Source organism: Ischnura elegans, chromosome 1, assembly GCF_921293095.1.
Source record: "Ischnura elegans chromosome 1, ioIscEleg1.1, whole genome shotgun sequence".
NCBI lineage: Eukaryota > Metazoa > Arthropoda > Insecta > Odonata > Coenagrionidae > Ischnura > Ischnura elegans.
Window position 1 is genome coordinate 139,045,155 of NC_060246.1, and position 18,388 is coordinate 139,063,542.

The 18,388-nt window shown below is 35.0% G+C and overlaps 1 protein-coding gene across 3 annotated transcripts in view; it reads right to left on the reverse strand.

The window, feature by feature from the left end:
- The window catches only part of LOC124170938 (axin), a 62,482-nt gene continuing 44,094 nt past the window's right edge, over nucleotides 1-18,388 (reverse strand). For all 3 annotated transcript variants that reach the window (XM_046550029.1, XM_046550012.1, XM_046550021.1), the window contains 7 exons: nucleotides 16,836-17,107; nucleotides 15,263-15,506; nucleotides 9,585-9,753; nucleotides 9,312-9,464; nucleotides 6,761-7,063; nucleotides 5,522-5,818; nucleotides 1-2,107 (listed from right to left, as the gene is read on the reverse strand). In XM_046550029.1, coding sequence (XP_046405985.1) covers nucleotides 1,981-2,107; nucleotides 5,522-5,818; nucleotides 6,761-7,063; nucleotides 9,312-9,464; nucleotides 9,585-9,753; nucleotides 15,263-15,506; nucleotides 16,836-17,107 — 1,565 coding nt within the window. In that variant the 3' untranslated portion in view covers nucleotides 1-1,980. The remainder of the gene's footprint in view (nucleotides 2,108-5,521; nucleotides 5,819-6,760; nucleotides 7,064-9,311; nucleotides 9,465-9,584; nucleotides 9,754-15,262; nucleotides 15,507-16,835; nucleotides 17,108-18,388) is intronic.

The window sequence follows — 18,388 nt, forward strand, 5'->3', positions numbered from 1 at the left end:
TTAATGTGCAATAGGAAATGAAGATGAATTTTATTAGAAAAATATCCATTTGATCCAAACTGCTTGTACATGGAAGATAAAAAAACACGCATCATTGAAAAATAAACTGATAGCAAAATATGCAGGTACAGCATCATGAGTACAGTTAAAATCCACTTCACTGCATCTTTTACAAAAAAAATATAGATTAAATTCACACTCAAAATGACTCATGTAGCCAAAATGGAGAATTATAAATTAAGCATAGACAATATTTTGGCTAATAAGCTCAGTAGCTTCATAAAATTACTATATGAATAAATTTTTAAAGAAAAGATTAACAGAGCAGGGTGGTCATATGTAACTGCATTGCAAATGTAGTCCCCATCGCAGCACCATTGCAATCTACTGCGGCTCAAAAAGAACTATTAAAAAAAAACAAGTGTATTTTTGTGCAGAATTATAAATATTTTGACTGAGTGAATGCAGCAGCATGCATCAATGACTGTATATGCAATATGGCTTCAGTTTAACTAATGATTGGTCATTATGTACATTTATGGTATAAGAAACCAATTAATTGCAATACTATATTGTCAATCAACATTGGCAAGCATCACTCTAAGTGCTCCACTGGTGCTCAAGATTCATTTCTTGTAACCTGTAGTTTGTACATTAGCGCAATTATTTGAAAGATACTAAGGGACTAGATGCTGAACAATGTGAATTAATTGTAAGCCATTTTCAATGAGAAATATCACAAATGGAAAGTGTTACTTTTCCCCCTCTCTTTCTTGGGAACTGAAAAACAATACGTTTCCACAAGTTTAGAAGAATGGTTTTTCATTGAGTGATTATTTGTAAGAAAAAGCTGATTCTCTTTCACAAGTACAAAAATAAAACAAGTGAGATGGAAAACAACAATACTCAATAGCTAATGCATTACAAAATCCACAAGATATAAATTACTAACATAATAAATTGTATATTACAAGAATATCATTTTCAAGAGATGTGATTCCATTCTGCTCATATGCAGAGAGCCAAGTGACCAATAATGAAACCTTAAAAAACGTAAATGCAACTGATACATCCTTATCAAACACAGCATGCAGAAAATTATACCTTGGCATTGTTTATAACTGTTGAAGATTTTTAAAAAAGCAAAGTATAAACAGAGGGGCAGATACGTAAAAAAATTTAATTTTTCCACACTAAAGTGTAACTTCTGCTCCATCTTTAAACTATGATTTGCATTCTCATTTGCATCATTTTTAAAGCATACACAACTTTAAAACATTTCAAATTGTTTCTTCTGAAATAAGGATATTAAAAAAAGAGGTATTTCTTTAAGTGTACATGCCCATCAACATTAGCTTCACATGCCTTTGGTATGTAAAGACTTGTCAAATGAATTTTAACACTCATATCTTGAGCTGCTATCAGAAAAATGATTACTAAGAAAATTCACTTTTTACGCATGAAAGGGTGCATATGAAATAATTTTGCAGTCACCTCTCTCTTCACTGGTTGAACAAAATTTCCTTATGATTGTACACAAACTGTAGCTTTGCATGTCTCAAGTAATGAAGATCATGGTTGAGTTAGGAAAAGCAAAACTGGGTTACGAAATAGAGCACAGAATGCATGAGAGGCAGCATGAAGGCACGTGTGCACTACTGCCCTTATTCCATGCGTTCACTCTCACTGCCCTCTTGATAACAACGCATAACGAGGGAGGGAAGAGGGGAGGGAACTCTAAGGAGGATAACAGGGATGAGGGAAACTGGCAACACCGCTGCGCCACTTCCACAGGAACACATTCTTTCCGGATGAAATGTTCAAAGGCACAAGTTTCGCACCTGATAAGTTTTTTTGTTATTTACAAGTGAAAATGTATAAAAACAACTCAAACATTCAAATTTAAGGTGGTACCTAATTTTTTAGTGAATGACTCATTTTTTAAAAACTGGTAGAAAAATTGTCTAATAATGGTGATGCTCAATCAATTGGCTTCACCTGAGCCATCACTTTTCCTTCCCACAAAGGCAAAATTTCATTATCATCCATTATTTCCTCTTGAATCACTTTCATATCAAGGTCCTCACATTCCGTCTTGAAGAAATACCTGTAATTACAAAAAAGTACAGCTAGTAAAAATCTCATAGCCTTGAAGCATCTCAGCCAAACTGAAATGCTTAAAAAATAATGCTCTTCTTGCACACATAATGCATTAAAACTATGGTTTTTCTAAATAAATTCATTCAATTTTAAACAAAACCTAACAATTTCAAGGTATTTAGACCAATAGCAAATTTTTACAACCTTTATCCTTATAACCTCACTTACACCTAATTTCATCCTTAATCAGATGATGATGATGATATCAACCATATTGAAACTGATCGGTGATAAATTATTTTTGTGGGCATTTTCAAGTCTCTTGCATTAATATTTACCTACCTGATTTCAATAAATTTTGAACTTTATTTGGTCTAATTGCTATAATCTAAGATTTGAAACTGAATTTTTATGCCAATGCCATTTCTCCAAATTTGATTAAGGGGCATGTGACAATTTCACTGTACCAATAGTCATGCACTTTTTCCAAACTGTTCTTTGGCACCAGCTCTTAGTTACAGTGCGATTCATAGATGGCACTTTAGGCTAAAGTATACTTTAGCTGGGCAAAAGTCTGCTTTTTCCATTTCATAAACGCCACTTTAGAAGAAAAATGGCCGAATCGTCACTTTACTGTAAAGTGCCCAACGGGAGCTCACTTTATGGCTAAAGTGTCCTTAACGGATGAATAAATATGGCCGCAGCGGCCATTATTGAAGATGAAATATGAAGATATTTGGGTTACAGAAATGAATAGGAACTATTTTTTTTGAGAGAACACAGCAGCAGACTGGCACGTTTCAAGAAATAACCAGACATGTAATATATGTATTTTCCCTGAAAATATATCGAGTCGGTATTGATGGAGATGACCCACTACATACTTATATTTTGCTGTTGAACTCTATTGTTCGTTATACTACCTAGGAAATTTTTATGATTATGTGATAATTACAACACAGTAAGTGGTTGAACAAGTTGGCATAATTTATGTTGATTTTGAATAAAAGCTAATTTTTAAGTTCTTAGGTTATTTACGTGTTTATATTCTAGAATTTCCCTTGTTTACATTGGCGTCAATGGTCTTCGTCAGCAAACACTTGATTTTCATGTCGTTTGGCCAGCCAAATGCTAGTTTCTGTACGTTGCATTGCATTTCAAGCGTTTTCATTCCATAATTGCTTTCAGTACTCTTTCCGCATGCCTCCATATCACGTTTAACATGTTTCTGTCATTTTGAAACTAGAGAGTTTTTGTTTCGTTTTTCGACTACGCATTTGAATGTTAACAATGATGATATAGGATCTCGTCATGAAGTACAGCAATAAAAAAATAAAACATACTTTCCTTCGTAGTCATATTATCTGCAGCAAAGCAATATTTTCTCGAGGATGTAGGATTGATATGAAATTTTCCTTACACAGCATCATGGACTTCATTGAACTGTTTTACAACAAAATTCGTGAATGGATACTTGGTGTTAGGTATTCACAAAGGAATCATTTGGAGTAGACACAGGGATATTTATTGATATAAATCCATTCTCAAATTCAAAATGTTTCATTGCGTAGTCATGCACTCATTCGTTTGGTAATTCTAGAGAGTCCATTTCTTTTGTATACACAGCCCTGCACGTCAACATTTCAAGAATTAAAATATTGGTAAGCACAAAAGAATTCTTCTAAAATGCAATTGTTCCAATGTAACTATTCTCAGGTAAATCTTCAAATTAATTGGAACAGTTTCAAGTTAACGCGAGAGAATTTCACTATTTCACCCACCTTCAATGAACGTATACCATCAAACTTCGACTAGCATGTAGTCCAAACAACCGTATGCAGTTAAAAATACAAGATGATCGTAAAATGACATAAAAATATCAGCGTTTGAATCTTTACTCCGCTGGAAACATCGAACAGCATTTCCAATGCACGGAGCTAATTAAAAGTGAGCTTTTATTCAGCCAACTCAGTAATGAACACAGAAAAAAGTTAGTGGGGAAAAGCTTTCAATCATGCAGTATTCATTTACATTTGCACACAAAATGAGAGAACGAGAAAATGCATCTTGATAAAATCTTTGCACAATACAACATGGAAACCCGGTCACCAGAAACATGTAAACAAGTACGCAATTAATATCGTGTGTCAACTTTTTCTTCACTTTTTCGCAGCGTTCATTGCCAACACTCAAAATTTCAATGCCAGATCGAGACATTAGCAGCTAAAGGGCCACTTTATAAAGTGAGATCCTTGAAACGACTCTGCAACACACATTTGCTTAAGTCTCACTTTACTGTAAAGAGAGACTTTGTAAAGTGAGCGATTTCAATGTCGTCTATGAATCGCACCCTTAGCCAACCTTCTCTACTTTGAATTTTCCATCCCACAGCTTTCTTCAACAATTCTAAGAGACATTTTAGTTACAGATAAGATAGTAGGCTCTATTAACCATTATTCTATGATCAATGAATTAGAGGTCTCCAACTTGCTGAAATCTGAAGGAGAAATACTTGTGCTGTGTATGATTAATGCAAGAATTTTTGCAACCCCTTGGCATTAGTCATCAAACTTTTCCTGTGTAAATAAGAAAGAGCCTATTGAAATTTTCCATACATACGAAATATCAAAACTCCACTCCTCCCCATGAACCATTACCAAGTTTGGGGGAAGAGAGGATCTCTGAAAAATCTATGATACGTAACGAGGGGTAGGGTTCACTCAAAGTAATTTAGCTCTGGCAACTGGCATTGGCATTTATTTGGATAAGTTGACAGTACTGTTTGCAAATCAAAATTAAAATGAATGTTTTAACATATCGTTGGCTACTTTTGGACTGAAAACACAATGTTTTATAGTTATTTTAACAACAAATTGAACTTCAACTGATAGGTAAGCATACATATTTTTTCATTTAACCTTTTATGAGGGGTCTTAGATTGTCCAAAACTAATTAATTCCCTATACGTTCAATATTCTCCGATTCAAATTTTAACAATTTCTAACTGCTCGTGTGAAAATGCAACTAAATCCCTCAGTACAAAATCTTCTTTTTCTGGCCTCGTCAAATTCATAATGTGACAATTTCATTGTACCAACAGTCGTGTACTTTCTCCAAACTGTTCTTTGGCACAAACTCTTACTTAGCCAACCTTCTCTACTTTGAATTTGTCTCTCCACCAGCTGCTGCGATCACAAAGCAAAGGGAACACCATTGGGAGATAGAGAGAGCACTGGATAATTTTAAATGAAATTAAGGGATGTAGTTTGGTGAAAAAGAAATTAAGAGAAGTCTTACTTGGATCAAAATGAAGACATATAAAGGTATGAAAAAAAAATGCGGTGATTGCAGATAGAGGAATGAAGGGCATGCACATTGTGGTATTCATTGGAAAATTACTAAAAACAAGAATAACTCTCACCTATAGCTGCCCTTCTTTGGAAGGTACTCCTTGAAGTGCTTCAGAGTCAACTGCCGGCCAGGGATTTTTGTTCGGTAAGGAAATTGCTCATCACAAAATGAGAACACAACGGTGGTAAATTCTGGCCCAGCACTACCTTCTCCTGATGGTGGTGGGGGACCAACCCCTACTCCCGAGCCTCGACTTGTATTACGGCCTTTTCTTAAAGTAGATGGGTTGGAAACTGATGTAAGAGCTGTGCCAGCAGCACTTCCCATTACACCCTCAACATGACATCCTTTCCCAGACAAACTGAACCTGAAAAAAAAAAGAAAATATTTGTACACAATGTGTAAAACACACACCATTCATCAAAAATTTATATTCTAGGTGTACTTTGGTAATTTACTTATATGTTTAATTATTAATAAAATGCTTGATAAACCCTTTTCATAATGATTAGTGATTCTCAAAGCTGGGATTCCTTGCATTTCATTATTAATTAATAATAAAGCATCTAAAAGAGCATCTACAACAAAAATAAAATATTGACAATACAAAGTAATCCTGTACGTTGAACATTGATAATGTTTTAAAAAAATTATGAAAACCGATAGTTAACTTGTAAAACTAACTAACTAATGTAGAAAATGTGATTGGCATTTGTCAACAGCAAAACAATTTAAAATAATATCTATAACTGGAAGCTCAGTTTTCTAGGGACTTTACCCCTCTCTTTACTCAACAACAAAGAGTTCATTATGTCTTCTGACATTTTATACTAAAAGAGATCAGATGAAACAAGGTAGATTAATCTAGTCAGGTCAAAAGGCAACTATTCTTCATGTTTTTTAAACTTTGTGTGACAAAATTTAATGAAGTCTATTTTCAAAATATAATGTGTTACTATGTTGTTGTTAAAATTTAGGAGGTAACCATCTACTGTGTCAGCATAGGTATTATCGTTCATCTTCATAACACTTTTAGCCCTGACAATGAAACGAATTACGTTCCACATTGTTGACAAAAAGCTGATTTATGATTACCAATGGTACTTTAGAACATCCCTACTCCAATGCCCAATGACCAGAATATAAGCCATATTTTTCAAAAATTCAAACCAAATTTTGTTTCAGCCATATTTTTCTTGGATTGGATTTTCATTATGTGTATCTAACACTTTATCAAAGAGGGATAGATAAGAATTAAATAAAGCAGATAATATTTTACTGTAACAAAAAACATCTTCTGATAGCTCACCTCTGTCTCGTCAGTTGAACTTGAGAGGCAGAATTATTTCCACCAACACTGTTTCGAGGCCTAAAATCATCCTCCAGCCGCCTCCTTGCTTCTTCCAGCTGAGTGGGTGTGTGCGGAAGGGGTAGAGGAGGCATACAAGGATCTGCTACAAATGGTTGAGCAGGGCTGTGACCTCCACCCCATCCTCCACCTGAGACTCCTGATGAACAAATGCCTGCATTTTGGGTGCCAGTCCCACTTGCCCTCTCTAGCGAACCTGAGCGAGACGATGAATTGTACACAACCACTGACTTCTTCCCCCTCCTATAAAAAAAATTAAATATGATTTTTAATTAGCAGGAAAATGTTTAATTCAAAATTATCAATCCTAGAATAACTGAAAACAATGCCTTGGTCACATGAAATACTGACGTAACAGGAATACATGAGAGGGATATGCAGGTGTGATCCCAATAACTTCTGAGCCCTGCATTAGCAAAATGTAATGCCATTTAGACTGAAATTTATTTTTTAAATGATACTCATCCATTTAATCAACATCTCCGGGGAACACCATATACACTTCCTCTTCTGATATTCTAAACAAACATGAAAATTCAGGAATCAAATTATTTAAAAATTTGATTGAAATTATTAATAAAATTTATCTGTGTATGTCAACTAGTGCCGATCACCGATGATTGCCAGCTGGCCTTGGCTCCACCGCCGGGAAAAACCGGCCTGTGCACCAGGCCCTGCACACCTAAAAGGCACCAAGCTGGATGGAGAAGGGTAACCTCATAAAGTTTTGTTCAGGACATCCAATTTACGGCACTGACTTAATTGATGATTTTTTGAATAAAATGTTGTCACATGTAACAATTATTGTTGACAATGTGAAATAAACGGAAAGGTAGTATTGTAAAAAAAATAGTGCCATTAAGTTGTGTGTGCCCTCTCTCTCGATGTTTCGCTCTAATTACTTATTTATTGTGTTCATAAAGTGTGGGTAATTTGATTTGTGAAGTTACATTATGTGTTGTTGCTCTCGATTTTCTTCGTGTGTACTTTTCCTGGACAAATTTACTTGTAAAGTGTGTTAATTTGGTTTGTTGAATTGAAAGTGAACATTACACACCTCTTGACATTAATAAAGAAAAGTTTGTGCACTCATTACTTGTGATGCTAGTTATTGCTGAATAATCCTTTGCATCACCAGCGCAATCCGTCATTGTGGGTGACAAATATACTCGTACAACAGTTGATCGTATTTGTGTAGTTGCATATATATATATTAGAAATTACCGTAATATAATAAATATGTATTGTATTTTAACACCCAAAGATGTACGCGACATTCATTATGAGATCAAAATCACGAGTTATTTTAAATGGACGGAGAAGTAATATGCCAGTTCTATTGACCTTTGAGACATTCCCTTAAACTTTTACTCAACATTTTAGTAACAGCATAAGTTTTCACGTAATTTAACATAGTTTTCAATGGCTTGGAACTGCCATTACTTACACTAGCAGTAACTGAGTATGGATGTAGTTGACTGGAAGATGGCTTTGTTGTTTTGAGTTTTATTACGCAAATTCTGGATTTCACAGGCACAAAGCCGGTGATTACAAATTTATTAGGGCACTTGTATGTAAATATTAATGGTTTTCAAGGCAAGCCACGGTCAATACCAAAGTTAATAGTTGTTAGAATAGCAAAGCTGAAGCGGTTTCAGCATAGTAGTGTTGACAGTAGTTATTTTACGTAAAAAAAGTTTTTACGTAAGTACACAAGCATGGAAGCAATACATTACTACATCCCCAATTTGTTTTTCTTTAATTATAAGTGGTTTTCAAGGCATGACAGAACCCGTTCAGAAGTTAAAAGCAATTAAAACGGTGAAGCCAAAAAGGTTTCATCACGGTATTGTTGACAGTAATTATTGGTACTTATGTTACGTAAAATATTTACTCATTAGCATCAAATCTGGTTATTGAAGCATTCCTGTTTTTATATAATAAGAAATGGTCATCATGAGCTTATAGCCCTTTAATCATGAATAATTATTAATTATAAATGTAAGATGATAAGCAGACAAAATTGTCAGGCCATATTACTTGTAGCAAGTAGCATGGTATGGACCTCACAAGACTTTGCAGCAGGTGATCATAGCAGAGCTCGGCCGCTATAGCAGCTACGTCACCATCTGATCATGTATCCAGCAGTAGTGTGGTTTCTGGATACGGCCCTTAGACTCATTTTTAGCAATGAACACCATATTTAATACCAAACTCCCAATTAAATCATAAAATGGAGGATTCATTGACTTGCATCAACACAGCTCTCATGATGTAGCAGGTCATTATTAAGAATTTCACAACAGGTTACGCATATACACTTAGAGAATAATGCTTAATCATTAGTCCTAAGGCACTGATACGATAAACCTTTGGTTTTCAGCCACTGCCTCATTTCATTCAAATAAATTCCATGGGTAAAGCTAAGTTTTAAGCATTTAAACACAACTTTATACAAGAGAAGGTGATAAATAACGTCTCCAATGTATACCTTGATGATATTGGTGAAGTGGCGCATGTTGATGAGCGCATTCGATGCTTTGAGGAAGAATCTCTATCACTAACATGTGAGTGACTGCCCCCACCCCCTCCACTGCCCCCACAGCTGGATTGCTTCTCACTCTCCAGGAGCCAAGATAAAACCCTGATAAGTAAACATAAAAGACAATTGAATATATTTTCGCGAGGGATGAGAACCACAACTCACGCAATTTACACCAGTAATCAGAACCTTATCTAATTGTGTATGGTGCAATCACCTTACCTTTCTTTACTGTGTGCGCTTGTGCTAGGAGCATGTAATGTTGAGGTTGGTGTGTCAGAAACCACACTCACTCCACTATCCGTTAGTTCTGTCAAGGTCTTCTTACTACTGCTAGATCGCCGCCGATCAACTTCTTTTCCAGGTCTAGCGAACCTTCCATCATGCACACCTAAGATTAAATAATTTTATTAGATATTATAATTATATTATAATAAATATGCACAAACATGTGAAACCACTTTCAAAAGGTGACTCTGATAATATAAAAAAAAAGCTCCTTTCATGTCCTTGAAAATGTATCTTTACAACAATTCGCATTCCTTTCTTCAAGTCCTGATAATTTTCTAAGCCTTTTTAATGCAATCTTTCCAAAACACTTACCCTCATTCACAGTTACCACAATTTTTTAATGCTCTGCCACTCATAACACATAAATATAGAGAATACTGCACACTGAGTATTTATGTTAGTGAGACCATGGATTTTGGTTATTTTAGTATCAACAAGTCAGCCAATCGGTGAAGACCTTAGACGCCAGCTGGATTGGTGTTTGGTACAACAGGGACCCCATACTAAACAAACGTGGCATCTTCTGTTTACATCAGGTGATTGGTTCAACATTGATAACTTTTCTTTGACATATTGAGATTTTGTCAATATTTTGTTGATACATTCACCGAATTGCAGAGGATATCAACTTTGCGTAGTGCTGCTACCTTGACATGACAACTTTTAAATTTCGATTAACATCTACCACTGACACTAGCCTTTAGAAAGGGATTTCTATTCGCTCTCATGATTATTAAAAATAATTTTTTCACTTTATCCAGTGTGGTTGTTCTTTTATTAAAAATAAATATTGCTTGCTGTAACATGAATATCCTTTGCACTTGGATTTTCAATGCACTCACTTCCAATGAAATGAATATTATCATTAGTAGTCTCATCTAATAAGATTACGTATTCAATAGTTTTTGTAGACTTCATACAAATTATATTACACAATAATTTTTTAATAATAATAACATACAATTTTAATAACTGCATAGCACCATTGTGCAACCAGGGTGACACAGCATAGAAAATGTATACGTTGAAAACGGAAATTGTGCTTCATAGAAGAGATTTAAGTCGAAATAAAACAATACCTACATTGCTAATGTATTCTTCATAATATAGAAAATTTTATTTAATATATAAAAAATCAGTAACCATATTTCTGCGGTAAATAACCACTCATCAGAATTCATAAGTATCAGCAGTAGTACAAGCCTCTCATGATTGTTGTTAAAGATGATAACTCCCAACTAAGCATTTAATCATCATGCATTTTTCAGTGATAAATATTTTACAGAGAGTACAATTTACTGTACTGATTGTATTTTAGTTTTCAGTTATATTTTGTCCCTTTAACAGCTACAGGGCCAGGTGATGGGGGGTGCTCATCACAAAACTTTAATTGACAACAGTAATGAATACCATACTTTAAATAATATATTCAAAGAGCATGAAGTTACTAATGTACAAAATAAATGTACCTAAGTTTTTCAAAATCTGGTCTCACGATAATTCTAGCTTTCCAATCTGGGTGACAATGACTGTGAAGAATGATGCAATCAGGAAACAGAAAAAAAATTAGAAATACCTCACGAGATGTGCACAAATTCATTAAGAATATAATTTTAAATGTAGAATTCAGATAAGCTATAATGTAAATAAGATCTTTGCATTATTAACTAGCAGCTGAACATCCGAAAGACGTCACCCATAATTAAAGTGGGACTTTTTTAATGCGGTGCAGAAACAATTTTTTTTCCTAACTCAGCTGAAAATAAACCTTTTACTCTACCTCTCTTGGATCATTTGGCCTCGACTACAAAAGATGAGATGTTACAGTGGTGCCACCTTAACACGTTCCGTGCTCATGACGTAGCGTCTACGTCATGGCAGCCACTACCGAGTGGCTGATGACGTAGACGCTACGTCATGATTCCCTTTCGCGTTATATTCCGCCCTGAGCACCAGCCACCGGTGTTAGGGTATGGGAGAGGGTCAGTCACCACTCTTCGCCTGTTTGCCGTGCGGAAAGCTCCAAAAAATTTTTTTTCGATTTTTATCTGTGTTTTTCTATTTTACTCGGTTTTGCTCTGCAAGGACATCTTTGGGGGTGGGTTTTTACAATCTATTTCATTATTACTTTCATTTTATAATGCAGAAAACAGTAATATATTCTCAGAATTGTTCTTATACCTTAAAAAAAAACTTACAAATATTCAAAGCAAAATAAAAAAAAGATCCTTTTGCAGTTGACGAGGATAGGTAAGATACTATATTACAAGGTATTTTATCTTTATTTATGACTTTTCACGCAATGATTAAATTCTGCTTATTTAATTGGTTTTTACAAGAAGGAATACAAATATTTTTCCCTTGTTGTTATTTTTAATTTTTAGCGTCAATTAACGCTATCGTGGTAAATTGCTTAGCTGGTTGCCTAATTTCCGATTTACTCCAGGTATGTGTATTTTAATCCTTACGATAAATAATAAATCGTTCTTATAACTTTAAAGTTTCCGAGTGAATTTTATTTGCCATGATATCATCATGGCAAAATTTTTTGTTATCCCTATGTTTATTTGCTGCTACGCTTGAAATAATAACCATATTTGCAAAAAATTTTACAATAACTTCAGTGAAGTCCTGGTTCCACATTGCAATTTATTTTTACTATTTACATTTCATGCACAATATCTAGACTTCCCCATCCTTATGTTCACTATCATTTGAATTAGAGACTCATTACTTGATTTTTTCCATAATATTCTAAATACTTACAAGCATTTTATTTGGCATCCTCCCCAACAAAAAAATGCCTAAGAGAACAATTTACACTAACCCAGTCACATGCCGCCGAACTCGGAGAAACTGATCCGGTCCGAGGATATATACATCCGAGGATATAAAATGGGCAATGCGTGTCCTGAAGGAAATTTACTAGATGGAAATATTTAACCATAGAAGAATTTCCCCACTTTTTGGCCTTATTTTTCATGCAAGAATTATCAAAATTTCCCATACCTCCAATTATTGAAAAGCTCAATCTTAAATGACTCGCATTGCTTCAGGAGAGAGAAGTCACTTGATCAATTCATGTCAATTCTCCAAGCCCTTCAAATCAACGAGAACCTATCTACGTTCTCTGACACTAACACTCCTCTGACCGACTGATTATTCAAAATTAGCACCATATAGATGCATTCAAGGAAACAATGGACAAAGTAGTGACCCGCTCATGTAACCTATGTTTGGAAGAGTCTATGGTTCCATGGAGAGCTAGGCTGGGATATAGTTAATATATGAGGGGAAAGCGCTACAGGTACGCAATAAAGTTGTATATGTTGATGGAAGCAAAGGGTTTGGTACTGCAGGTCCTCCAACTCAGAAGTGTCTGGAAAAGGGCAAAAGAAAGGTGAGGTGGTGGAGGCCTTTCATGAGGATAAAATCTGTATCCTAAGGTGGAAGGATAAGAGGGAAGTACGGATGATCAGCGGTGGTTGAATATAGCATTTACAATTGTGGCATCGATCATTGGAATCAAATGATGTCCGACTTTCCCATTGAAAGGAAACCCATCAAATGGTACTAAAATTGGGAATCCACCTACTGAAATTACTGTTGCTGAACTGTCACTTTGTATTCAAAGAAAATTTTTGGAAAATTCCTCTCATCGACTTTCTAATTCCAATGATAGAATCTCTTATGACAATATCTGTACCTTCGACCCCTTTGAGGAGATAGTCATCCTAGCCCACCTCAACAAAACCAAGGGCTTATTAGGACATTTCCCCGATTATATGAAAAACAAGAAAGACAGAAAAGACGAAAAAAGAAGAGATGTAGGCAGTGCTTCAAGAAGTATGTCCGCCAGAACACATCATATTATAGCCCCACCTGCCTAGCTGATCCTCGATTGTGTCTTGACTGCTTCCAGAATTATCACAATAATTTGTGATGCAGAGAATTATTTACCCAACGGGAAAAACATATTTTTTAATGCATACCTTTTATATTTTCTATTTCAATGTTTATTTAAAAAAATTATATTATTTTATGCATAGTATTTAGTAACTGAAAAATTATTCTAATTATGCTGGTCAATGTCTGATTTGTAAAACAATATGTTTCATTACAAAAATTCTTCGTTTATACAAATTTTCCTTTTCATTTATAAACCAATCTATATCATTATAAAATCTTATCCAGAGGATATCATATCGTTCAGTATAATTTTTCCATCATAGGGAGCAACACTTTTGCTGGAAATATTGGTAATACTCGCAATATTTTCTTTAGAGCAATAAAACATTTAAAATCGTATTTAAATGTATCATTTCCAGATTAAAAAAATTATGTTAGCTGCATTACTATTTCCATTAGTTTTTTCCAGAAAGTTATAAAGTCTGAACGGGTTTTTGCTACAGTACTGACAAAGAGCAAAGAAATATGGGAAACATGTAGGTGTGTTGCGGGAAGGTATCACAAGTTTGACAGGATACTTAAAAATTTTAATTTCAAATTTTTAGCAAATGAAGGGTTATTTTTGGAAAAAAAGTGTGAAAACATGTACCAGGCATCACAAATCATAAGATCACGTCGTTAAAATAATAATAAAAAATACAAATTTTTGCCAAAAAGTCGGCCATAGGGCATTTTCTTCAAAAAACGGTCAGCACGGAATGTGTTAACAGAATGGTTCTGAACGAGGCTAAAACCACTTGTATTCTCTTTCACAACAAGTTCTCTCATGAGATTCCTACTCTGCCTCCTCATTCGGATTTCTCCACCTCTTCCACTGTGAAATTATTAGGTCTACAGCTTGATGACACTCTTGACTGATCAACTCATATTTTTGAAATTAATAAGAAACTTTCAGTAGGTATTTATATGATAAGGAAACTCTCTCCTCTTGTTTATATATACGTTCTAAAAGCTGTGTACTTTGCCAAAGTACACTCACTATTTTCATATGGTATCATGTTTTGGGGTAACTCCCCTACTGCAGCTAAAGCCTTCTCTTTACAGAAACAAGCCATTAAGGCCATCTGTAAAGTTCCAATCCAAACAAGTGGTCGGCCACTGTTTGTGCCCCTCAGGATCCTCACACTTCCATGTATTTACATTCTCTCATACGTGCCATGTTTGTGAAGTGTTATCCTTATTACTTTCGAGTTAATTCTGACTTTAACAGTCACAACACTAGATCAAAAAGTGACATTCACAGTTATGTGTATTCATTTAGCCAATGTCAGAAGGGACCATATCACTCTATTGCTGCAATCTACAATAGGCTACCCTCTGATTTGAAATCCCTTACCTCATCAAAGGTTTTTAAGAATAGATTGAGAAGCTTGCTATATAGCAAAGGTTATTATAGTGTTCAAGAATTTTTTAATGATAATTTTGTAAATGTTATTAGTGTTCAAGAAATTTTTAATGATATTTTGTAAATGTTATTATAGTGTTCAAGAATTTTTTTAAATTATACTTTGTAATCTGTGTTTTGTGATTCTTCTATGTCTCTCTGTATCTTGACGAAACCCATGGATAATTGTATCCCTACGGTATTAATAAAATATTATTATTATTAACAAAGAGTTAAAATTTCAAGAAAAACTCACCCTGTGCTGGTGAATATAAGAGATCCTGCCCTTTCTGTGCATCTCCATAATCTGGCATTGATTTTGACTTAGGCAGATAATGGTGGGGCTGAATAGAAGACTGCTGTTGTTGTCGCCCTATACCGGGCAATCCCAATGATAATTCACTTGGAGGGCCTATTGCACCAAGACTACCCCCTCCACCAGCATCCGAGGGAAAGTCATGGACATTACCAGAATCCGAAGAGAAAGTTGAAAAAACATCCTGAAAACATATATAAATAATTAATACACAAATATATACAGCTACAAATCAAAATATGTATAAATGTATGTGAATGTCACCTATTGTTACATTGTGTTCAATTGTTTAGTGTTACATCTAGTGTTCAGTATGTTACATTTTTATGATTCATTTAACATTCATGACGTGTCCTATATCTATGTTATGTGGCTCACTGTAATATATGATCTTCTGGACAAATAAGATTAATAAATAAAATAAAATACACTCACAGTAAAAGATTGAAAATACAGAATGGGCAGGATCCGGAACATGCAAGACCTACATTATTTCCTGTGCTTAGATTACTTTTCCTCCAGTGAACGATTTAACTAACCACTAAATGGCTGCATTTCCTAAGTGATAAATGGGCAAATATACCTTAAAACCTAAAATAGTCTCTCTGAATTTTGGCACATCTAGAAAGAACAACTTTTGTGAAACTGAAGCAAGAGTCAAATGAATGTACCATTTCAGGCTTTTTCACATAATTTAAATTTTTTAACAATGTAGGTGAAAATGCAGGCATTTTTAGTAGACATCCCACTGCTTTATATATGTAGGTTTAAAAATTATTTTTATCGGCCTTATGTTAGGCATGCCAACACCTGAATATAACAGTTTATAATTTCCAAAATAGACCTAAACTATTAAGGACAAAAATGCAGTTTTCCTCAGTCTTGATTGTACTTTTGATTATCACTACGGTGAGGATTGTTTCCTAGACAGTCGGGGATATATTGAATGGTGTAACTCCAAACTGAACCAAAATTAAGATTAATACCAACGAAACAACCATAAATAGAAAAAAGCATAGGAGAATTCTTTGGAATGGCATGGAGCATTATTTACTCATGTGCATTATAAAGCATTTAATTTAATTTTTTCCCGTTATTTGATTGCCAATCAGATCCATGCACCTTGAATCAATGTGAAGCCGAGCCTGTAAATTATGCAATGTAAAGCAAAGAATTCAATGTATAAACAGTCAAAAACATTAAATGCGATGCTTCTTCAATGTTTATCAAAAATATAGTGATATGAGATTTATAAAGTTATTTCTTTATTTTGTCCTGAGAATTTCATGTCAATTCTTCTCTTCTACGGCTAAGAAGAAATCCCAGCATTAGCTTTCAGCAACCTATTGCACTAGGGACATTCTTCGTCATAATTGAAAAACGTATGTCTCTCCTGACCGATCAGTCTTTTTGGGCAAAATTTTTAATAGTATAAATTAAACAAACAAAGTAACACCGATAATTAGTAGACTTAAATTTGAACTGCTATTTTGAGCTACAACATGATTCATACCTTATCTTTCCGAGAATGTCTAGGACAATATGATGGCCGAGCTTGATATGGATGTGGTGGAAGCAATGACCCACTGTTTGCAGGCAAATTGGTCACTGCAGCTGCACTACTATGAGACGAAACTGCAGCAGTGCCTAACAATGACCCTGGCATAGCACTCACTGTGCCTCTTTTCCTTCCACTGCCGTCAGGTGATCTTGGCCTTGGAGATGACAGGGCACCAGGTGATCTGGAGGGTGTGAGGTCTGACCACACTCTTGAGACATGTTGGTCTACAAGGGCCACGAAATAATAAATCATGAGATTAGAAAAGCATCTTCTCAATTCAACCACAACTCAAGACTCAGGAGGTCGTGGCAGATACCTACATTTTTACTTTAATTTTCAATTTACAGAAGATTAATTATTATTTACATGCAGGACCAGGAACATTCTGGATTTACCATGTTTTGCAGCACTTAAGATGCACATTGATTTTTTAGGTTAGATTCTATGGACCCAGGTATTGGAATAGCTTTTAACCAGTAATAATCTCTCCTCTTCACTTATAGGCATATAGTAAGAACATTTTTTTCAATTGTTTCATTTGTAGAATGAATGTACCAAATTATAGTTGTTTCCAATTGGATGGGCTACAAAATTCACCCGAATGAGGGGCCAAATAAGTATTGTGTGAATCAGCCGAGGAATTTGGTTATGATTAGGTGAGCGAGTGCTTTTTTGACAGTTTCCTTTCTTTCCCCCATCCCTCATTTCCCTCCCCACTGTTTAGACATGCTCTTTCCCCGTGGTGATACAAAGTGCTGGCAAAGAAACATGGTGATGTGTTCCCGAACTCACTCCTTCAAAACGATTCCCCAGTGAAGGAATTCGAGATAATTGTATCTAATGTTGAAATTTGAAGTTTTCTTTCCAATTTAGTTTTATTCAGTAAAAAAGCCGCATTTAATATTTAATGACCGCACATTGTTTTTTGTCTTATGTTTGATAGATGCTCAGCAAACGTTCAAAATATCATCTCATCAACATTAAACTGTACCCTATTTATTGGGATTGTTTTGTGTCACGATTGTTACGACCTCACACCATGGCCATGCCATTGTAACTTTCTTTCGTGAAGATCATGTGCTCGCACATCACTGTCAACCATCCATATCTGTCATATCCCAATCCTGTAAGTATCAAACTCATTGCTGATCGGAGCAACCCTTTCCCCAACTTTCCCCCTCCTTTTCAAGCACCATCTTTCGAGGCAAAAGACAACAGGCCTGGTGCTCAACAACCTATCCCCCAATTGTCCCTTCAAAGTGACTTCTTCTCCTCCCCTCCATTAAGGAAGGCAAAAGGGTTCCAATATACTTAGTGCCTCTTCATCGACATAATTCTTTGAATACAATGCATTGACTTTACATTCAGTCAGCAGCTTTATCTTCTTGCATTGGCTCTATCCCCATCTTGATCCCAACACTTATGTACAAATTCACTCAGGTACCATATCATTCATATATAAGATGAGACTATCCTCCTCATTCTCTTTGCTTGAATTTCACTTG